We start from the raw sequence: 23,781 nt of genomic DNA on the forward strand, positions 1-23,781 counted from the left end.
CCAGAGAGCTGGCATCTTGGCGGGAGTTGGATGTGGTCTCGAGATAGAAGGGTTGGCAATGGAGAACCTGTTACCTGAGAGACTACCTGGCCATCCTCACCAGGTAACAGCGGCCACCAATCAGGGAAAGCCTGGGGCCAACAAGCCTGCTGTACCTAAAAGGAGGGTGGCATTAGTCTCCGTGTGGACCGAGGGAAAGGGAGTTGGTGCTTGGGTGTATGGAGAGGGTAGGGGGCAAGCAGCACCCACAGAAGTGGGGACCTGGGGACGGTGAGGCAGATATACAGGTGGCATCCTCCTCAGGGGTGCTCCCTCAGGACTGCCACTTCTGCCCATATCGGAGAACAATGGCCGCTCCTCCTGAGGACCCCCTAGCCCACTACTCATCACCATAGGCCAGTGGAGTTTCTGGAACTGGCTAGAGCCCTGTGGCTCTCAGTATTTTAAATCCTCATGCCAATTATTTTCTGGTCACAAGAGTTATGGGGATGCACCTGTAGGCCAAGGATCGCACAAACTGTTTGCTCCCTCTCAGCCCAGAGTTCTCATCCTGCACTAAAGACTAAAGCTGATAGGAATCGCTCCTCTGTTTGTCCCTGGTGCCCCAGAAGTGTCCAAGAAGGCTCTCCAAGGCACCTTGCTTCATTTGCAGACCTTGATGGGTCTCTCACTGGGGTCCTGAGATGCAGCCTAAGTGATATGGGGCAAGCAGATCCTGGAAAAGACTTGGGCACTGCAGTCTGGGCTCCAGGAGTCCTGGGGGAGGTGGAGAGGGCTGCTTTCACTGGAAGTCTGAGAGGACCCATCCCCAAGTCAGCCATCAGTGGAAACATCCCCATGTGACAGGGTAGCAGAGGGACTGCCCGGTCCTGGCTCCATCGCTCCCTCCTCTTAGGAGCCCCACATCCCATAATGGTTGATGAAATGCCTTAAGTTCCAGCTGATTTCCCTGGGAGGCCACTTCTCCTTCCTCCTCTTGCCTACTCTGGGTCCAGACCCAGGAGTAAACAAATGCCCAAGTTCGGGGATTTGGGAGCCTGCATCCGCCCCATATCTGGGAAGCGCCTTGTTGGAAACTGGTGTTTCCAGGCTTGGGAGGTTTTGACTAATAGGATTGACTAATTCATCCTGCCCTCTGAGCTGGCTAAGTGTCAAGCGAGCTCCAGCCCCTGCTTCTTGGTCTTCTTTGCTGCTGACTGGGGACTGGAGCTTCCGTTGGTGGCAGGAGAGTGTTTGGCAGAACTGGTTGGGCCCCAGAGACTGGTTCTATGAGGAGCTTCTGTTTGATCCAACAGCTGAGGCTGACTCTAAGGAGCCAGGTGGGAACTGGCCACAGCATCTGCCTTGCCTCCCCCTCCCCCGCACCAGAACCCGACCACAGTCTCGGGGGGAAAGGGTGGGGGGAGTCATCCTCTCCTGTGCTGGCTTAGAGACTCACACCCCTATGTCTGGCTTTATGTTGGACTGGGGATCCAAACTCAGGTGCTCATGTTTGAACAGTAGACATTTTACCAACAGTCACCTCCCCAGCCCCTTCTCGGGGTGTTTTAAAGCAGTCCATAGGCTTTGGGCTTGTGGGGTCTTAGCCTGGCCAGAGAAGCAGGTGAGCAAGGCCTGGTGCCTATGCTGTCTGAGAGGGGCATTGAAACCCTCACCTCTCCTAGACCAACATCATCCCAGTTACCCGCTTCGTGTGTCAGGCAGTGGAGGACTGAGTGGGGAAGGATGTGGAGCCAGGCGCCTAAAAATTGACTAATTCTCTGACAATCATTCCCTCCAGCTTAAATACTTAGGGGTTGAGATGTTGCTGGGGTTGCTAAAATTAATCATGTCAATGTGTGTGTATGTGTGTGAGAGAGAGAGTAAAATGACAGAAAACTCAGAGAGAGAGAGAGAGAGAGAGAGAGAGAGAGAGAGAGAGAGAGAGAGAATAAAATGACAGGAAATTCAGCGTACAGCCATGGCGGGGTAGGTGCTGGGACTGGGACGGGCTACCTCCCGAGTCATTCTACCTTGGCCCCTCAACATTTGCAGTTCTCTGTGGAGAGATGCTTTGGGTTTTCTCAGACTCTAGTAGGAAGCATCCATACAGAACTAGATCTGTCCCAGGGGCACAGGGACGCCTGACCACACAGGCTGCGGAGCAATGATGGAGCCACAACAGGAAACCTTCTCAGGTTTCACAACACCTGTCTGTCTCCCTGCTTGCCTTGTCACGATGTTGCAGTGCCCATTGTTCACCCCATTGTTCACCCCATTGTTCACCGTGCAGCTTCTGGCTCCCTCGGATGAGAGCAGGGGTGGGGTGCAGGGGTGAGTGTCCCACGAGCTCTTTGTTCTCCAGTGTCAGTCCTCCCCGTGTGGACTCTTTCTGATGGAACCAAGCACCCACAGACGGAGTTCTCATGGCAGGCTCTCTGTCAAGACGATGCAAGGCCAATGACCTTCCTTTCGGTCAGTCCAGAATCCCGCCAGGCCCATGTGAGTCACCTCAGATTATGGGGCTTGTCTTAGTATGCCATCTAGAAAAAGATGGAGAGCTAATCCCAAACCGGAGAAAAGAGGGAGTCCCCGGGTCCCAGGAGCGTTAGGATTTCAGTTGGCACGGGCTCTGCCAAGACTCAGCCAGCTGGGCTCTGATTGCTTCCTTGCTGCCCACTCTCTTGCTTTCTCTTGGGCTTATCTGAGGTCTCATTTGTCTCATGAGCATCTTAACACACAATACCTTTCACCACCATTCTCTGTGCTGGCGTGATCATCCTGGAGTTGCCTAATTCATGGCCAATGAATCACAGATGATGAACGCAGTGTTGATAAAATTCCTTCCTAGGGGAAGGCACAAATAATAGCTACTCCACTTCCCAAGCTCTCAACAACTACCGGAGGCGTGATCAGAGCATAGGTGAAAGGTCAACTACAGGAGTGTGGGTGCTCCTCCCCCCAAACATCAGAAAATCTTGAACCCAGAAGGTATTATGGTTTTCTCATTGTTACACAGATGGAATGCCCTTGCCTAGTCTCCCCTCTGCCTACATACACTCCAGCCCTCCTGGGGACCACGTGCCGTTAAGGCGGAGCTGCCTGCAACAGGTAGAAGATAGCCTCTGGGTACTCAGATGAGGGTCTCAAGTCCCTCCCCCACGGGAGAGTGTAAACAGTCAACAAGGTCATCTGGAATAATCCTTTGGCAAGGGGGTAAAGCTGAACCCCCCCAAGATGGAGGTTGCTTGGATCAGAGGATAGTCATTCACATTTTAGAACTTGGGGATACATGGGCCACTGGGTTTCCTTTGCTCTGCCCACCTTGAGATGTAGGAAAGACACAAAGGATGGGAGTCACTGCTTCAAAAAAGGACAGCCCTCTCTGGAAGGCCTGACTGTGGCCATCTCCCCCTGACCAGTGAGGTGGTCACTCCTTGTCCTCAGTTTCCTGTTTTATCTGCTCTGCTTGGGATTTTGTCCCTGAAGGGGAGATGACCTCACCAGCACTGATCCCCCAGGTGGTCTGCCATCCCATCATTGCCAAAAGCCACAGTCAAGACATCAGGGACAAGTGGTAGACAAAGGTGGTTTGGTCTGGTGTCCCAGCAGCTTCACTCTGTACTAGGTCAATGAGTGGAGTCGGGGACCTGGACAGTGCAGCGTCTCCAGGTTTGAGAGACTGCTGGTGAGCGCAGGGGCTTGGGGTGTCTTTGCAGGAGGAGGAGGAGGAGGCCTCTGTCTTCTGGCGGCTCACAGTGAAGGTCCTGGAGGCTCGGAGTCTGCCTAGGACTGACTTGTGTAAGAGACTATCTGCGGGTAGGGGACTGGATCCCAGGGAAAAGGACCAGGCGCTCTTTGGGGTGGGGCCTGGCCTGCCCTCAGTGTATGCTGAGGTTGCCATAGGAACCTAAGCAAAACCCCTGGAAAAAATGTGCGGCGTTCTCTCTCACCTGATGGACGGTTCTCTCCCACCCCTTGACTTTGTCAGTGAGTCAGGCGGATCCGTATGTGACTCTGCTGCTGCCCACAGCCCCTGGAGTGAAATTCAAGACCCAAACTGTCACCAACTCCAGTCATCCTGTATGGAACGAGACCTTCAGTTTCCTCATTCAGAGTCAGGTCAAGGTAAAGGTCGGGGTGGACAGCCCTGCTCTCTCCTCTACAGGAGGGTCTTGGAATCAAGTAGGGTTGCTCCAGTAGTCCCCGAACTCGGGGGAGGGGGCTGTCTTTGTGCTCCAGACTCTGTGCCGTGAGCAAGAGAATGTGGGAAGGAATGCTCATCCCTGGCTGTGGGCTGATGTGGGGCAAGATGCTACATCTTTCTAACCCATCTATGATGTGGGAATAGGAAGCATTCCTCTTTCACGGGGCTGCTGTGGGGCCGAAGGGGAGATTGTGTAGAAACTGCCACAATACTTGGCATTTGCCTTTGGGGCATGTTAGGGAACTAGCAAAGCAGACTAGTTAAACACTTTCCCTCAGTTTAAACTACATTTTAAAATTTATTCTGTGTAAGTGTGCCTGTGTGCATCGGAGCACACACGTGGAGGTCAGAGGGCAACTTTGGGAGTTAGTCTCTCCCTCCACCATGTGGCTCTTGTTTGTCAGTCTTGCCAGTAAATGCCTTTACCCACTGAACCATTTTGCCTGCCCCAAAAGAAATTTAAAAATATATTTTGATTGTTTTTAGATTTTTTCTTTCCTTTTTTTTTTTTTTTTTTTTTTTTTTTTGTTTTTAGATTTTTTCTTTCCTTTTTTTTTTTTTTTTTTTTGGATTTTTCGAGACAGGGTTTCTCCGTAGCTTTTTTTGATTCCTGTCCTGGAACTAGCTCTTGTAGACCAGGCTGGCCTCGAACTCACAGAGATCCGCCTGCCTTTGCCTTCTGAGTGCTGGGATTTAAGGCGTGTGCCACCACCGCCGGCTCCTTTTTTTCAAATAGGATCTTGTTATGTAGCACTGGCTGGCCTAGAATTCACTGTGTAGACCAGGCTGGCCTTGAACTCACAGAGATGCACCTGACTCTGTCTCCAGAGTTGCTGAATTAAAGGGATGTGCAAATCATACCCAACTTGGTTTTTTGCATTTGCTTTTTTAAGGCAGGCTCTTTTACATAGGTTTGGGTGACTTAGATCTCACTATGTAGCCAGATTGACCTTGAATTTACAGTAAGACTCCTGTCTTTGCCTCCTGGCCTCTAGACTGCAGACATGATCTGTCATGCCCTACCTAGGAAGAAAATTCAAGATACATACTCATATACACACATATTTGAGACAGGCAATATTTGTGTAGTTCAGACGAGCCTCAAGTTCACAGTCCTCTTGCTGCAACCTCCCAAGGGCTAGGATTATAAGAGTGAACCCCCAGTCTGTTTTTACTCTTGATAAAACAAAACCTATAACTCCCAGGATGGATGAGAAAGGGGCTTGTGACTCCTGCCCTCATCCGAGGAACTTTTGGCAGTTGAAGAGAAGAGTCAACTTCCTTTAGGGGTTCAGGCCCTGAGAGGATCTCCATCCAGCAGGTGGTCCCACACTTGTGCACACACAGGTAGCACCAAATGGGCTCAGTAGGTGATAAATCAGAGACAGATGGAGAGAACATGAGGAAACACGAAGACGGGAGATGAGGGTAAAGGAGGAATTGGGAAGGAGGGGTTGCGGTGGTGGTAGATTGGCCACAAACAACTTATATTCTTGTATGAATAGTAAATAAAATATTCAAAAATTTTAAAAATGAGTAGGAACTAAGGACTTTATTGGATTTACTTATGTGTTTTACACTTGTATGTGAGCTATTGTTGAGATGAATCAATACTATGCTATGTTCCTGGCCCTTAGAATATTCTAGAATTGAGCATCTATGACGAGGACTTAATTATGAAAGATGACATCTGCTTCAAAGTTTTCTGTGATGTCTCAGAAATCCTCCCTGGCCAACTGATCCAGAAAACCTTCCGCCTGAATCCTCAGGTGGGTGAGAAGGCCCCAGGCTGAGGAAATTGCTCAACGCTTCTTAGCTGCCAGGATGGTGCTGGCTGCACTCATTCACCGGCAGGAGCATTTTCGTTGGAACAGGAAACGGGCTGTTCTATCCGGGGCTGCTTCCAGCATTACCCCACGCCAGCGTTTTAGTCACCTGCAGGATAGCCCTCAAAACACTGCTCAGTGCAACCACAAGAGGGCAGTGTAGGCTCACTCCTGCACAAGGGATTCGGGTCTGTCGCACCAAGGTCTGGTTTGGCTTCCGCTGCTGGCTTGGGGACGAGGAAGGGTAGAATTCCGAGGGCCTCCTCAACAGGAAGAAGAAATCGGGCCTGGATATCCTCAGGTCACCTCTCGCTGAGCTTGTCTTTTGCCTTCAACCCCATCAGGGTTTGGGAACCCAGAAGGGAGGAAGATCTGTCCTCTGAGGCCCACTAGCTTCTGGGATTCTAGCAGATAGCTTATCTCTCCCTAGACCGCGATTTCCTCAATTTTGCATTGGAAATGATCTTAATAGCGCCCCACCCTCAGAGACTGCTGGGGATGCAGGATAATGCTGTTAAGAGAAGGGGGTCGGTCAACTGTAAACGGCCGTGACTTGCTCACCCTGTGTGGTTGGTTACAGGGACCAGAAGAGTTAGATGTGGAGTTCCTCGTGGAAAAAGCGTGAGTAAGGGTGAACAGCCCGGGGAGTGGCTGCGGACACAAGCTCTGCTCAGGAAACTGGCCCTGACCCAGATTCCTGGTTGGTCTGTCCAGCTGAGTCACCCTCCATCTCTTCCCCATCCCTGTCAGGGAGGTCTGGGTCTCCTCTTAGGCCCATGGAGGGGGGCGGCTGGGGTCTTCCCCGCCCTGTGCTGCCCTTCCACCTTGCCGTCAGTCCGCAGTGGTATCTCCCTCATCCATCACCCATGGAGAGCCCCTGTGGGTGGGAATGGGTGAATGCAGAACCCCTTTCCTTCTGTTAAGTCACTGTGGATGTTTTGACTTTTCCAGGTTGGACCCTCCAGAAAACCTCATCACCAACAATGTTCTTGTGGTAACGGCCTTCCTGTGACTCAGCGGAGGAGATTCAGGGCAGGGGAAACTGGGGTTCTGGGGTGGGGGTGCGGGACAAGACGGGGTAGGGCTTTGTGGTCGAACTACCCCAGACCCGCAACCAGGTGGTTACACAAAACTGTGGGGCTTAGAGGGGTCTAGAGCCGAGGGGCACATGCAAAGGGAGCTGGTGGTTGTGCGGAGAAGGTTCTGACTTCTGATTGGACAGCTTTCTGATGACGCTTAGTTATGTGTAATGAGCACAGAGTCCTTAGGGATTAACTTCCTTACAGTCATAGTGAAGTCCCACATGCCAGGTCCATCTTCATTTGTTAATATTGAGGTCACCGAGGTTTGGGCTCCCATGAAACTGCAGTGGGTAGTAATGGCCACAAGGTGGCGAGCACTGCATTTGAAGCTGCCTTTTGGGCGTGGGGCTCATAACAGGCATCAGGTGAATAAAACCTGGATCCTAGAACACATTTTAGGAGCCCTCACCCTCAGGGCTTGCAAATGCGGGTCTGGTGGTTAGTTTACCTTTAAAAGAAATTCATAGTGTAGCTTGGCACCATGGCACAAGTCTGGAATCCCAGCATTTGAGAGGCAGAAGTAGGAGGTCATGAATTTGAGGGTCTATAGAGTGAGTCCCAGTCCTGCCAGGGTTACATATTGTATCATGTCTAAGATACAACAAAATATCCCTTACAGTAAAGTAACTCCAACAGCAGTTGTGGCTTCTGTGAGTTGGGGTGAGCAGCGGGTAGTTAGAGCCAGTGGTTCTGTGGGAAGGGCCGGCCAAAGCAGCACCAGGCACTGAGCCTCACAGGGGGACTGCTGAAGGCAAGCCAGTGGAGCCGAGGGTCATCAAGAGATGTTCTGGTCACTGTGGCTCTGAGTGCTTCTCTGACACCTTCAGTTCGGGGCCTGAGGTCCCCACATATTACCTGGGAGTCCGGAAGATGAAGACTGGAGACGTAACAGAGAGATGAACCTGAGAGCTGGGGGCTCTCACAGCTTCCAGAGGCTCAGTAAAGCTGCCAATAGGGATGGGGTGGGGATGGGCTGTCTTGGATGTTCAATGGACAACAGGCATAGCAGTCTGCAGCAGGTCAGAAACACATGAAGCATTTTCTGTCTAGTCCCATTTTGAACCCCACTTCTTGTTCTGCGTGCAGTGAGTGGGTTTGGTTGAGGCTCAGTGGGGCCCAGAGCTGAGGGAGAGGGGACCTCGGTTTGCTCTGTGGATCCCTTGCCTATGATGTGCTCTGTCCCAGGCCCGAGAACTGTCACGCCTGGATGTCTGTCTGGACAGAGCTGGGGGCGCCACCGTGGCAGCAGGTGAGAACTCCTGAACCCTTTCTGAACCATAGGGAGCGTAGGCTGCTGGGAAGCCTGCAGGGTAAGGGGGCATCTCTGGCATAGGTGGGAATTCCATGGGGCTGTGGCATGCAGCAGGCTGGCAAAGGACCTCTTTCGGTTTTGCTTTGCTTACTGTGGTCCAGCCTCCACCTCTACAAATACCACTGTTGCTGGTATCCCAGGTCCAAGACGGCGTTCTAGGCCCCCTTTCCCTTGTTCTCATCCATTCCATCTCTTCCCTAGGTCAGGACGAGCTGGAGCTGGCGCTGAAAGGATCATATGAGGACACACAGACACTTGCCCTGGACACCGCATCCACCTTCAGCTTCCACTATGTGAGGGGCCAAGGCACAGAGCTGACAGGGTGTCTGAGGGTGAGTCTGCTCTCCACTCCCCACTACCCTGGGCTTTAACTGGCTCCCTGCCCTTTCCCCTGTGAAAGCCAGACCTTCTGTGTTCTTGTCAGTCTCTCTCAGACAGACCCCATACCCTGGAAGACGGGAACATCAACGGGGCTGCTGGGAGGTGGGAACAGCTACATGGACTCAATCTCTTTAATGCTCTGCTGGCTTCTCTGTCAGTGGAGCGAGTGTCGTAGACTAAAGCCTGCCTGTGCCCACACGGTCAGCCTGTGCCCACATGGTCAGCCTGTGCCCACACGGTCAGCCTGTGAAGCCTGGCCTTGCCCACCTCCACTGGGCCCCAGCCATCCTTCTCTCCTTTGGCTTTTCAAACATACCAGGTGCCTTTTGGGTCTTCTGGCTCCCTCCAATGCCTCTTCGTCCTCTTCCGGCCCAGTTTCTCCTTCTCCCCATCTTAGCTCAAACAACACCTCTTCAGAGATGACCTCCATGACCCCCTTCATCACAGACAGGTTCCCATATCCCCCTTTGTTTACAATATTCTACCCTCTCACACTACGATGTACTGACATCACACGACTGACATCGCACTATGACATCACACTAATGACATCAGTCATTACTAAAGTCACTACTGACATCAAGTTCACTACCCATGTCTTTTCTTTGAAAACTATTTTTGGATAGGGTCTTATTAGTGGCATGGCAGGTTTGGAGCTCCCTCTGCAGACCAGGCTGGCCTCAGACTGCCTCTGCCTCTCAAGTGCTGGGATTAAAAGCGTGCACGGCCGCTCCCAGTTGTGACCCCGTCTTCACAAGTGTGATTCCGGGAGAGCAGTCTCTGGGCAAGCAGCATCAGCGTCCTGATTTGTAAGCGTAGTCAGTTCCGTATCGTCAGGGAAGGGCTGTCCTGTTTGCAGTTTACACTCAGAATTGGTTGAATGAATAAATGAACGAATGGATGAACGTTTCCCTTCAGAGCTCCAGAAGCAACGGCTGGATGTCACGCACCTCAGCTACACCCCTCAGCGTACCCCTGAAGTCCTTGGCCACAGGGAAGGAGGTGACTGTAGACGTTCCTGCTACAAGTGTAAGAGGCCTCACTGGAGAGGACGTATGCCCCGAGACACCAGTCTCCCGCAGGGTCTGGATTATTCTGAACAGAGTCTCTTGCTTTGGTTTCAGGCCCCGGAAGTGAAGCTGCAGCTTAGGACAGACAGCTGGTAAGGACATTGAGGGAGATAAGGAGGGGGCAGCTGGTAAGGACATTGAGGGGGATAAAGAGGGGGAATCGCTGTGTAAAGGGCGCTTCTTGCAGGTAGAGAGGGTTTTTTTTTTTTTTCTTCAGAAGCTCACCTTGGGCTTGTTCACCCAAAGAGTGAGCCATGAAGTTTTCTCCTAACCCTGGACCCTCTCCACCATCCCAGCTCCAAGGAGCTGGCTGTGCGGCTGGGCTGTGGGCTCTGCCCTGAGGAGCAGGCCTTCCTAGGCCGGAGGAAGCAGGTGGTGGCCGCCGCCCTGAAGCAGGCCCTGCAATTGGATAAAGACTTGAAGGAAGACGAGGTTTGGGGGTGCAGCAAGGATGTGGGTGTAGAAATTCTGGGGTGGCTGGTGTCCTCTTGGTCTCCAAAGAGTAGAGCTGGACTGTTGGAGAGGATGGGGTTCCTAATCTCCGTGGAGGCTCTGCTCGGGGCTGAGGGTTATCCCTCAAACCTATAGGCCTTGACTGCAAGGCCCTTGCCTGGAGGCAGGGAACAGGCTGAGTCCCTGAGTGAGGCAGAGAGCAACTCGGTCCCATTTTGTTAAACTAGTCTGCATCTCTGTGTGGTCCAGGTTCCCATTGTGGGCATCATGGCTGAGGGAGGAGGTGTCCGGGCTATGACTTCACTCTACGGTCACTTGTTGGCACTTCAGAAGTTGGGCCTCCTGGACTGTGTGACCTATTTCAGTGGCATCTCGGGCTCTACGTGGTAAGGGACTGGAAGAACAGAGATGATCAGAGGCCAGGGTAGGGGCAGAGTGGATGCCAAGGGGCCTTTATATGGGGAAGTGGATAGAGTAGTGGGACCTGTTGGGGGCCAAACAGCTTTCTCAGAAGAGAAAAACAGATTTAGCCAGAAGTCCTGCCAGGGGCACAGTGAGGTCGGAGGGCTTTTCCTAGGTTCTAAGGAGCAGGAAGGAGGAGGGTGCAGAGGAGGCTGGGTTTGCTGTTTTGTCAGGCTAGTTGTAGGCTTGGGTGGCCTTGAACAATTTCTCTGAGTCTCAGTTGGTTCATATCTAAAACCTGCATGATAAGAAACACACTCATAGGCTGAGAGGAGGAAGCCCGAGCAGGCTTGGCCTGAGGTCAACACACACCAGGACCTCCGTTGGCCTCTCAGGTGATGCTTAGGGCTCACACCACGTTCTGAGGGAGTTTCCCTTCTTGCTTATATCATACTGGTGAGGAATTTGAGGAAAAGAAAATTCTTTTATACTAAGCTAGGCATGGTAGCCATGCCTGTAATCTCAGTACTTGGGAGACTGATGCAGGAGGATTACCATGAGTTCCAGATGAAATTGTGTCTAAACAATAAAGGGGGCAAAAAAGGGGGGTGGAAAAAAGCAAAGAATGTTCTTTACACAAAGATAACACTCTCCAGCCCCTCCCCCACCACAATGAACCAGACTGGCTCATTATTACAGATTCATTCATTCAAGTCTCATTGACACGTGACATAGGCAGTAGAGTAGAGATAAAAGTTTGAGTGACAGCTATTGACAAGGCCAGTCTCAAATGGCCTCAGGACAGGCCCATAGAGGTAGAAGTAGGGAGGGGACTATGGAATATAATAGCCTTTCGCCATACACAGCTGGGCGTTTTCAGGTTTGGAGTTCAAGAGGAGGACTGAGGGGGCTGTTGTTTTGGGATGAGAGATTATAAGACAAACTCTAGACAGGCAAACAGCATGGCGGGAGCAGCTCTGAGAAGAAGCAGGTCCGTGGGGGCAGAGTGGGCACTCCCTCAGAGGAAAGAAGAGGAAAGGAGAGGGAGAACTTCCCTCTCCAGGCCCACAGTTGGCTCCTGCTGTCCCTGAGTCCAATAACATAAGTCGTTGAACCAGTTTTTACTGGTTTCCTGCTGACTTTCCAATGTAGCTGCTGAGATCCTAAATTACACACAGGCTGGAAATGTGCTTGTTGCTGAAGCACCTGCCAGTGTGTAAGATGCCCTAGGTCGAGCTTCAGCCCAGCAAACAAAACCCAAACCACAATAAACCTATACAAGGCCAATTTCACACCCAGGCCAGCCCAGGGCTAGGAGGAAGTTCCAAGAGTGTCTCCAGACGGACTTTCTAGGCAGTGGGGGCCCTCAACAATCCCTCCTCTAGGAATTAGACACAGGGTGGGATTATGGAGCCTTGCAGGGGAGGGGGGGCTCGCTTTCATCCACTTGTGCCCCCAGGGCAATGGCCCACCTTTACCAGGATCCGGAGTGGTCGCAGAGGGACCTCGAGGGACCCATCAACCATGCCAGGGAGCATGTGGCTAAGAGCCTGTGGAGCGAATTCCTCCCCGAACACTTGGCAAGCTACCACCAGGCACTGAAGCTTCGGGCGGAACAGGGCTACACCACCACCATAGCTGACCTGTGGAGCCTGGTGCTGGAGTTCAAGTTGCATGGGCAGGTATGCCGTCTGCTCAGCAGCGTGGTGTGATCATGCCTTTAAGAGTGTCTCTGGAGGGTGGAAGAGGCTGGGAGAGAATGCATCGGGAGGTCAGGGCAAAGGGGTTCAAGGCCAACAGAGACTCCATAAGGAATGTGAGGCAAGCCTGGCACACTGGGGGACTCAGTCTCAAACAGACACATACACAAAAAGAATGTGAGGGTTAGTGTCTATCCACTGCCAGAACACCTTTTAAGTAAGTTCTTCTTCAATGACTTGCTACGTACTAGAAATTTCTGGACCTCCCAAGAACTGAAGTACAGTCAGTTAAGCAAGCAAGGCTTTTGCATTGGTTGAGCCGGTTACTAGAATGCATTTAATGAATGGTTCAGAATGAGACGTCATTCCTCTTCCCCATCAGGGTGGTGTGCAATGCAAGGGCTTTGGAGCCAGATGCTCTGGGCCCTAAGTCCCGCGTTTACCAGTGGTGTATCCTTAGGCAGTTGGTTCTTCTCTCTTCCCCTTGGTCTTTGTCGGGGTCCAGTGGCAGCCTAGACCATAAATTATTTCTCTGGACCGGACCCCAACATAAACTATCTAAACTATCTCTCTTGACCAGCGTGGAGGTGCGGGAATAAAAACACAACTCACATGGCTTTATTGGGAGGGAGAGTCTCAGAGATCCCTCGTGAAATCCTGAGTTCACATCCTGAGAAATTCCTCTCGTTTATTCTCCAAACATCCTTTATACCGAAATGTAAACTGAGAGGAAGACTCATTAGCATTCTGTTTCCTAGGTAACAGGTTACCTAGGTAACCGTGACTTTTGGTCATGTCCACATTTACCTATGTCTCCTCCTGCCATGTCTTCCTGGTCTGTATGCTAGCTCAGTCTGTAGGTTTGAATTAGCATCTCTAATCAGGCATCCTCCAAATTACAGAGAAAGGAGCAGAACAACATCTTGACCCTTTGTTAGGTTAGCGACGGCATGTCTGGAAGGGTACATGACTACTTCAGGTACTAACTATGGCTTGGTAGCCTGGCTGTCATACCATGTAGAAATATAGGCCTACAGGTCTTCTCGTCTGTGGAGAATGAGAGCTCTTCATAAGGGTATTGGAAGCACTCAGTGGTGTCTTGGCGTAGAGTTAAGCACTGTCCTATCCTTCCAGAAACATGACAGATTGATTCTAGGAACACGCGACCACAACGTTCCTTTCAACAGAGTTTAGAGACTGTTGGATCTGACATCGGTACAACTCTGCTACTCTTTTGCCTCATGTAACTATCTTAACAAAGTTTCAAAGGCATCCAAAACACCTGGCAGATGAGAAATCGCTTTCAAATGTAAAGCAAGGGCTAAGGCCTGACTGGTAAAGGGCTTGCTTTGTAAACACACCGGTTCAATCCTGGGTGTCTGCTTGTCAATCTCAACGCTGGAGAGGTGAAGACACATGAGTTCCTGTGGCACAAAGCCAGCCTGGTACTTGGCAAATTCCAAGCCAGTGAGAGACCCTTTGAAAAAGAAACTTTGAAAAAGGCTGGTGGTGGCCTGTGCCCGGAGAACAACACCTGAGGCTGTGCTTGGCAGCTTTGGAGCTGTTTCTAAAGCTTCCTTCTAGCACCAGCCGTGCCGCCCTCCAGGCTCAAGGTGGCATCTCTGAAACCCAACACCTCCCCAAAGCGGGAGAACACCCGAGTGGCATTTTACTTAGAAGTAAAGATCTTCTGGGTCTTGAGGATTTCTCTTCTTGTAAGATCTTGTAAGATCATTTTCTTTCTTCCTTTCCTTTCCTTTCCTTTCCTTTCCTTTCCTTTCCTTTCCTTTCCTTTCCTTTCCTTTCCTTTCCTTTCCTTTCCTTTCCTTTCCTTTTCTTTCTTTGCAGCTTTGGAGCCTGTCCTGGAACTAGCTCTTGTAGACCAGGCTGGCCTTGAACTCACAGAGATCCGCCTGCCTCTGCCTCCGAGTGCCGGAATTAAAGACGTGTGCCACGGTTCCATACGGCATTTCTGTCTGTGGCCTTAGCATAGTTGTGCTTTAAACTTTCTCTTGTCTCCCCTCCTATCCTCCTGGTCCCCTTCCTCTTCCCAGATAGTTACCCTTCTCTTTTCATGTCTTCAAAACCAAATCTAGATTTCCCATGAGAGACATATGTGCTTTCTGAGGCTGCTTTGTTTTGCTAGACGTGGTGATCTCTAGCTTCATGTGTTTTGCTCTCCGTGGTTGAAGGAACTTCATTGTATATACGCTGTATTTCCTGTGCCCATTCCTCTGACAGTGGACTCCTGAGCTGGTACTATAACTTGGCCAGCATAAACACTGTAGCAGTGAATATGGGTGGAGCAGGCATGGCTGTGCTGTGGTGATTTAGAGCCTTTGGATCCCCAGAAGTGATCCAGATATGGTGTTTCTATTTTAGGTGAATAGATTTGTTTGTTTGCTTGCCTTTGGTTTTGTTTTTTCATCCTCGTTTCCATAGTGATCACTCTGATTTACACTCCCAGAAGCAATGTGGTTCCTTTCCCCTCATATCCTTGTCAGCATTTATTGCTGTTCATTCTCTTGACAATAAGCACCGAGACTCGGGTAGGATGGCATCTCGATGTAGTTTATTCCTAAGGATGCTCAATCACATATTTATTGGACATTTGCGCTTCTTTTGAGACCTTGCCCATTTGTAGATTAGATTCTGGGCTTTGGAGTACTTAGTTTCTGAGCTCTTCATATATTCCAGGTATTAGTCCCCTGTCAGGTGAGTTGCTAACGACATTTTCCTGCTGGTCCGTAGATTGTCTCTTCACTCCGATGGTTGTTTCCTTTACTACACAGAAACTAATTTATTAGATTCCCATTTGTTGATTTTTTGCTATTGTTTCCTGGATATTGGAGTGTTTTCCTATATTGGTTTCAGAGTTCAGGTCTTTGGTGCATTTTAAATTGAATTTGCACAGAGGGAGACATGGGGAACTGATTTCAATCTTATACTCATGAACATTCACTTTCTCAGCACCATTGTTGATGAGGCTGTCTTTTCTCCAAAGTATGTGTTTTGCTCTTTTTTCGAAACTCAGGAGACTGCAGCTGCATGTATATGTTTCTGGATCTTTATTTCATTGATCTGCATGTCCCTATTCTGTGCCAGAGCCATACTGTTTTTGTTTTGTTACTATGGCTTTATAGTATAATTTGAGATCAGGCATTATAATATCTCCAGTGTGTCTCTTTTTGATCAGAATTGCTGTGGCTATTTGTGTGTGTGTGTGTGTGTGTGTGTGTGTGTGTGCACACGTGTGAATTTTGGGACCCACTCTGAGTTCTGTGAAGAATGTCTTTGGAATTTAAGGAGGGATTGCATTGTATCTGTAGATCGCTTTCAGCAATATAGCCATTTTCTTTTCTTTTTTCTATTTTCCTTTATCTAAATGATTTTTTTCATACAATAGGTTCTGATTATGGTTTTCCCTCCCTCAATTCCTAGATCCTCTTCACCTTCCTTTCGATCCATATCCATATCATTTCTCACTCCCTAAAAAAACATACAGACAGTTAAAGAAGATAAAACAAAAGCAAACAAATCTGAATAGAGCAAAACAAACAAACAGAAGAAAAAGAGCCAAATATAAAGCAAAGAAACACATATAGACACAGAAACACACATATTCGCAGACACAGGAATCCCATAGAAATACAAAACTAGCTGGGCAGTGGTGGCACACTCCTTTAAGAGAGGCAGGCGGATCTCTGTGAGTTTGAGGCCAGCCTGGTCTACAGAGCTAGTTCCAGGACAGGCTCCATAGCTACAGAGAAACCTTGTCTCGAAAACCAAACCAAATCAAAACAAAATAAAGAAAAAGAAACACAAAACCAGAAGCTCTAATATACACAAAGGACCTGTAAGATGGAGGCAGAGGAGGAGGAGGAGGAGGAGGAGGAGGAGGAGGAGGAAGAAGAAGGAGAAGAAGAAATACCCTGACCAAATATTATGAGACCAAGAACCTCCACAGATGCCACTGAGTTCATTTTTGTGTTGGCCTTCTGCTGGACATGGGGCCTGCCCTTGAGTGGGTTGTATCCCCAGTGAGAATCCATTGTAGACAACTGATTTTCCATTTCATCTCCAGTGAGACTGTGTTGGAGTGAACTAAGAGGCTATCAGTTGAAGAAGCTGCTAAGTTAGGAATGGGGCATGGGTCTACTTCTCTCAGCCCTGGCACCCAGCTGGTGCAGATCTGCTCAGGCCCGTGTATGCTGTCAGTTCTGTGAGCTCTTACGGACACTGGTCCTGCTGTGTGTAGAAGGTCTTGTTTCACGGTACCAGTTCTGCTGAACAACGAACATCTATTTTGATTCTTCTTTCAAATTATTCTGACTGCTCTTGGCCTTCTGCTCTTCATAATAGAATCATTTAGCTGTGTTTCCCTATTAATGTTGGGATTCTAATTGTAATGGTATTGAATTTATCAGGCCAATGTAATTATTTGAAATGTTTTTATTGTATTAGCATGTCCTGTGTGTTCTTTGGACCTACTGTTTAAATTCATATTCTGTTTAGCTGTGCTTTTGCTAATTGACTTCTGTCTGCTGTCAACAGCTAATTAACATAGTGGGAGGAGCTTATTTGACTACATTTTATGAGGTGCTAAAATAATACAATTTAATCCCAGCTGTAAAGAATTTATATTATTATTTAATTATCATTTGATCTTCTAATAATGACTTCAGCATGAGTTTATGTATATAATTTATAGTAATTTTTTTTGAAACAGAGTCTCATATAGCCCAGGCTGGCATCCAATTTGTTATGTAGCTGAGGCTGGCCTTGAACTCTCCTGCAGCTATCCCGAAAGTGCTTGGACTACAGGCATGTGCCATCATGCCTGTTTTAGCAGTGTGGACGCTCACCCCAGGGTCTCATGTGTGCTAAGTGGGTTGTTCTATCAGCTGAGCTACATCCTCAGCCTTCAGTTTCAACACTTTTCCTGAATCTTTCGTTGGGTGGAGGGAGGATGTCAGGAAAGCATTAGAAGAAGCCCAGACTTGAAATGCAGTAAAGTAATCCTAAAAAGGACATCACATCCCTTGGCATACTGTAGAATGTGGGCTAAAAGACTGCTGTGTGCTTCTTGGAAAGGGGCGTATGTGTATGTGCGTGTGTGTGAGTCTATGTGTGCATCTGTCTGTGTGTATGCCTTTATGTGAGTGTCTGTGTGTTTGTGTGTGTATGTGTGTTTGTGTGTGTATGTGTTTATCTATGTGTGTGTCTCTTTCTGTGTCTGTGCCTATGTATGTGTGTCTATGTGTGTATGTATGTGTGTGTCTGTGTCTCTGTGTGTGCATCTCTATGTGTCTGCGTGTGTCTGTGTGTCTCTGTGTGTGTCTGTGTCTCTGTGTATGCATCTCTATGTGTCTGTGTGTCTCTGTGTGTATGTCTCTGTGTGTTTCTCTCTCTCTCTCTCTCTCTGTATGTGTGTGTGTGTGTGTGTGTGTGTGTGTGTGTGTAAGAAAGGATGGGGAGGATTTGAGGAGCTGTTAACATGGTAGTCTTTGAGAATGACCTTCTCTGGAGATACGGCTGACTGCATATGGAACTCAGAACTGCTTACACAACCCACTCATAACCCCTAGAACTCAGCGGAGCTGCAGCCTCCTCACCACCCCGTGTCCCTATCCTGCCCTGGCCCTGTTGGAGTTACTGCACCCGAGACAGTCCTACTCACTCGTCCTCATGCTTCCAACCCTAGGTGACAGACCAGAAGCTGTCGGGGCAGAGAGCTGCCCTGGAGCGGGGTCAGAACCCACTGCCTCTGTACTTGAGCCTCAACGTCAAAAAGGACAATCTGGATACCCTCCACTTCAAGGGTAAAGTCCTTCCCATTCTAGCCCCTAACAACTCCTCCATGCCCCAGGCGTCTCCAGAGAGCCAATAGCCCAACTCCTGCACACCACAGCTAGCTTCTGGAAGGCTGCTATTGTTGATGAGCCCAGGAGCCAGCCGGGAGCACTCTGTCTTTGGGTGTGGGGTGTCTTATGTGTGGCCAGGGGTCAGTGAGAATGCTCGCCTAGGAGTCTGCTTCCTCAGACTACAGGGTTTGGTAGCAGATAAGGGGAGCCAAAGGCCTGCCAGGGGCAGTGCCACTGGCCACAGAGAGTTGAGCCCCACCACTCCCCTCACATCCCTGCCTCTCTTTCCCATCCCATTAGAATGGGTGGAGTTCTCTCCTTATGAAGTTGGGTTCCTGAAATATGGCGGCTTTGTCCCCCCTGAGCTCTTTGGCTCTGAGTTCTTCATGGGGAGACTGATGAAGAGGCTCCCCGAGTCCCAGATCTGCTTTCTGGAAGGTGAGTGGAAGCCTCTTCCTGGACAGGACTCTTGTAGTGTGGGTCTGGGTGGAGGGACAGGTGGGCAGTGGGGAAGGCTCGTGGGGAGCTGCTCTCTCCCCATGCCCATTTTCCATCGGCACCCAAGAGTGGGGATCAAGAGTGGGGATCATTTGGTGTCCCCGTGGGAAACAGGTACAGGAACCTAGGGACTATATTGGCTTTGGGGAATTTGGCCTTCAGGTATCTGGAGCAACATCTTCTCTGTGAACTTGATGGATATCTGGTACGATGTCACCTCGGGGAAAGATTGGAAGAATGTCATTGTGGATGTCCGGCACTCAGGTAGAAGAGGGGTGCTGGGGGAGGGAGCCTGAGATGAGGCCACTCCCCTTCGGAGGCTGGTGGAGGAGAGAACAGGAAGGCATTTGGGGGCCCCTCTGACAAGCAGTCTCTGTTACTCTCCATGCAGAGGAGCCCTCAGCCTCAGCAGGAACCTCCTCCTGTGTGGAGGCCTCGTGGCTGCAGCCTGGAAGCGCCCTGGCCCAGGCATTGAAGGGCTTTCTGAACGGCCGGCCATTCTATCAGCGCAGTGCCAACTTCCTCCATGGCCTCCAGCTGCACCAGGGCTACCGTAGCCAGAAAAACTTCTCCACCTGGGCAGGTAAGGACCATGACCTGGGTCCCCACAAGGCCAGGCTCCTGGATGGGATTGAGCTGTGGCCGCTAGCCGGCAGGGGTTTGCAGGGAGAGTGTATGGATGTACTTGGGGGGTGTGGTCTAGAGAGCCCAATGTGGACCCTAGGGACCTGAATTCAGAGAGTGGCACCAGGCATAAGAAGGGGACATGGAGGGAAACGGGGTCAGAGGGGTGTGGAGGCTACCTCTGCAAAGGTGGTTGCTTTTAACTAGCATTGCCTTTCCTATCAGATTGCCACCTAGATAACACCCCCAATCAGCTGACCCCGCAGGACACTCAGCTCTGCCTAGTGGATGCTGGCTACTTCATCAACAACAGCTGTCCCTCCATGTTCCGCTCAGGTCGCCAAGTGGACCTCATACTCTCCTTCGGCTACTCCCAATTCTCGCCCTTTGAGGTACCTAGTCACTCCGTGGGAACTCCTCTGTGTGGCCTCCACGGATGAGCAGCAGGGTCACTGTGCCACTGCCCCATCCTTCTCGTGACCAAGGCAGGAAGCTGTAATCCACCGGGGGGGGGGGGACTCTCTGGGTCCTCGGTTGGGAGGGCAACGGTGGTGGCTGAGCTCTGGGATCCCAAGACAGGTGAATGGGAACCTCTTTGGGACAGAATAGCTGGACAGAGCTGGCAGGAGATCCCCAGACACCTCCACAGCCAACTCTCAACTTCCTCTAGGAGCTCTGGGTGGCAGTAATGCCAGCATGCCCATCTAGGTCCCCTGCTGAAGCCCTCCAGGTCTAAGACACAGTGATGGTGCATTGGCAGGAGGGGGAGGGGTATGGCTGCTGGGCCTTCATTCCCACCTTTAACTTTTAACTACCCGGATCCTTGGATTCATCTCCGAGGCCTGTGTAGTTCAGGCCCGGGCCAGACCGCTGTCTTGATGCTGAGGGAGCAGGTGGGTGCTGGAATAGACCTAGTGTGGATCCGTGGTGACACAGCTCCCTCTGTGCTTTCCTCTGCTCCTCTAGGGGCTGCTGCAATCTGAGAAATACTGCAGAGCTCAGGGCCTGCCCTTCCCCCACGTGGAACCCAGCCCTGAGGACCAATGCCGGCCCCGAGAATGCCACCTCTTCTTAGATCCCACCCGCCCTGAGGCGCCTGTTCTGCTGCACTTCCCGCTGGTCAATGACTCCTTCAAGGACCACTCAGCCCCTGGTGAGGCCACTATTCCTTTCCAGTGGCTTCTAGGAAAGCCTTCTGACTGGTCTCCAGGCTCTTTGGCCAGCCTAGCCATGCCTCCCTGGCCTGGGTGGCTGATGCCCCTTATCTTTGTAATGTCCCCTGTCACTGGTCTTGTCACTGTCCTGCAACTTTGTCCTGACCCCTCTGCTTTCCTGCTCTGTGTGGCCTGAGACCCCTTCTCAGGGACCTGGGCCTTTCTTCGAGTGATGCTCAATGTCTACTTTTGTGCATTGTTCCCAGTTTTCTAGTTGATACCATAATTCTGAATCTTCCAGGTATACTCTTTTCTATGATTTTGGTTGTTCATCTTGCTACAAGGTCTTTCTGGATAGCCTCAGCTGACCTGGTACTCACTATGTGACTTCAGCTTCATAGCAATCCCCCTGCCTCAGCTCCCTGAGTGTTGGGATTACTTGTGTGTGCTACCACACTTAGCTCTACCTTTTCTTCTTGTCTTTCCTTTACTTCCTTTCTTTCCCCTTTCCTTTTTAAAATATGAGTGTTTTGTCTGCATGTATGTCTGTGCACCACTTGCATGCTCTGGTGCCCAAGGAGGTCAGAGAGGGCATCGGACCCCTCTGGGAGTGAAGATGGTCATGAGCTGCCATGTAGGTGCTGGAAATCAAATCCAAGTCCTCTAGAAGAGCAGCCAGTGCTTTTAATCAATCAGTCATCTTTCCAGGCCCCATTTTTTCTTTTCTTATGAATGAATGAATGAAATTTATGCCCTGGCAATGCTGAAGCATGCACAGGCAGCCATATAGAGTGATCTGTTGAACTTATCCATATTGGGTTTCATGGTCTAAGCTGATGAGGACAACATCTTTTTCTTATCCTGGGTGTTAAATCTAAAGCCTCCCACATAGAAGCGAGTGTTCAGTAACTACATCCCCAGCCCAGGTTTTCAAGTTGCTCAGGCTGTTTGTGATCCCGGTGTTAGACCAGGCCTTGGATGTATAACCCTGCTTCAACCTCAGAGTAGCTAGATGATGACCTTAGAGACTGGGCTTCTAGTTTCACCCTTAGCCAAGTCTCAGAATTCAGGAGCTTTAAGAATCCATTCATCAATCACATTGTTCCTCTTCGTGCCAGTTTCTAGCTTCCTGAGAGGCCATGGAGCAGCCATGAGCTGTGTGAATTGTGGGAGGTGTGTCTGGCTGTGGGGGGTAAGGGTGACAAACTCCTCTTACCTCAAAGCCATTACTGCCCACATTTGTAGGGTTGGGTGAAGGGAAAAAGCAAGGACTCCTTCCATGGGACGCAGCACCCTCGGGGCCTGACTGAGTAACCTCATCCTGTTCACCTGTGGAAGCCTCTGGTTCCTGCCCCTAACTCTCCTCTCACCCTTGGACAGGCGTCCGGCGCAGCCCTGCTGAGCTCGAGGCCGGGCAGGTGGATCTCACAGGGGAAGCCTCCCCGTACTTCATGTACAACATGGCCTACAAGGAGGAAGATTTTGACCGCCTGCTTCAGCTCACTGACTACAACATGCGGAACAACCAGGGCACTGTCCTGCAGGCCCTGAAGACCGTTTTGAAACGTAAGGCCCCAGAGGCGAAGCCCTTGGAGATGCAGACCTGAGGCTTCTCGGGGGGCCTCTAAGGCTCTGAGGGCCACACTCGGACCCTCCACTTTCCAAGGACTTAACTCAGGCTGCAGCTGGGCATAGCCACAGTGCCCCTTCCCAGTTCTCCAAATCCTGGTTTCCTCTGCAGCTAGCCTCACCGTCAGAGAGGCTGTGTACCCCACCCACCGGTCTCCCCTCTGTCCCAGCTGCTTTGAGGAAAGTTGAAAGTCTCTCCTGGCCAGTACATATAACGACTGACTGACTACACCAGCCAAGCTTTCACAAGCAATTACTTTCTTTCTGAGCAGAATGGACTTGGGGTGGCTTAAGGCACCTGGATGCACCTGCACCTTCTCCTCCTTGTCGATACGCAAGGCTTTTATTTCCTTTTTAAAGACGGGTTTAAAAAACCTCCCTACTCCATGACCTCACCATGTCTTAGGCTTAAATCCTCAGTATTCTATTCTTTTTGATGATATTACAAACGGAAGTATTTTCTCAGTGTCGTTTTCACACCATTCCTTGCTGTTGGAAATGTAGTTAGTTTTGTAGTTTGGACTTGCATGATACAATCATTAAGCTCTCTGGCTTAAATACTTTCCATAGGTTCTTCAGAGCATTCAGTTACGAACTTGCCACCTGCAAACGGAGAGGGTCTGACTTCTCGCTTCCTGATTTAAGTGCCTTTTCTTTCTTTCTATGACCTGATGCTGTGACTAGTTTGTTGAGTGTTTTTGTTTTTGTTTTTAACCATAAGAAAGTACTAAATTTTGCCATGTAATTTCTGTATCTCTTGGGATACTCATGTAGGTTTGTTCTTTAATTCTATACTTGTTTATTTGTTTGTTTTGCTTTGGGTTATTGTTTGTTCGTTTGTTTGTTTGAGACAGGGTCTCACTCTCATGCCTGACTTGCCCATACTTCACTATATAGACCTAAATGGCTTCAGACTCATAGAGGTCTGTTGTGGAATAATTCTCTTATACACCGTAAAGATTTGTCACTTGAATTGGTTTAATAAAATGCTATACTCCCGGGAGGACCAAGACAGCATGGCGGGGAGAGGAGCCCACGCAAACCCTGGAGACCAGGTGTTCCTTTTTCTGTCCTAAATAGCCCGTGGGAGTCGTCCGGACCCTCCCCGGGGAGGGGGGAGGGGTCAGCACTTGGCAGGCTGGGAGGTGGAGTCCAGAGGTGGAGCCCAGCCCAAGGTAACTCCCAGGCCACGGGCTGGGGTGACGCTTCCAATCATCCCAGATTTCTTAGGAGTGTCAGAGGGCTGGGGTCTCACTTTCAATCAAACAGAAAGGAGTCACCAGACAGACACAGAGGGGGCGAGACATCAGGAGGAGAGGTAAAAGCCACAAGTCACCTGACAACATACAGACAAAATAGAAATGGGTTAATTTAAGTTATAAGAGCTAGCGGGACAAGCCTAAGTTACAGGTCCAGCTTTTATAATAAATAGTGCCCATGCTGTTTTTGTTGTGAGCTGGTGGCACAAAGGAAAGTCTGTCTACACCCCAGACTCAGCAAAGACTACTGAGAGATTTACATATATGCAGTAAACATATGGAAAAGTGAAGTGAGCCAGTAAGATGTTTTACCTCCGGCTAAGTCAGACGGGGGGTGGGGG

General features: G+C 50.1%; 1 protein-coding gene across 1 annotated transcript; it reads left to right on the forward strand.

Moving 5' to 3' along the window:
- Nucleotides 1-2,218: 2,218 nt before the first annotated feature.
- Nucleotides 2,219-23,175, forward strand: Pla2g4d (phospholipase A2 group IVD). The gene is made up of 23 exons (XM_050132750.1): nt 2,219-2,300; nt 2,345-2,481; nt 3,699-3,798; nt 3,971-4,107; nt 5,824-5,955; nt 6,041-6,150; nt 6,193-6,313; nt 6,593-6,633; nt 6,964-7,006; nt 8,280-8,343; nt 8,608-8,738; nt 9,706-9,816; nt 9,912-9,949; nt 10,154-10,289; nt 10,560-10,696; nt 12,172-12,394; nt 18,117-18,234; nt 18,577-18,714; nt 18,937-19,038; nt 19,166-19,357; nt 19,624-19,790; nt 20,365-20,551; nt 21,933-23,175. Exons 1-23 carry the CDS (start codon nt 2,219-2,221, stop codon nt 22,157-22,159), a joined length of 2,874 nt encoding a protein of 957 aa, XP_049988707.1. The 3' UTR covers nt 22,160-23,175.
- The last annotated feature ends 606 nt before the right edge of the window (nt 23,176-23,781 follow it).

This window comes from Alexandromys fortis, unplaced genomic scaffold, assembly GCF_014885135.2.
Source record: "Alexandromys fortis isolate MF-2015 unplaced genomic scaffold, M_Fortis_MF-2015_v1.1 scaffold_6, whole genome shotgun sequence".
Classification (NCBI taxonomy): Eukaryota; Metazoa; Chordata; class Mammalia; order Rodentia; family Cricetidae; genus Alexandromys; species Alexandromys fortis.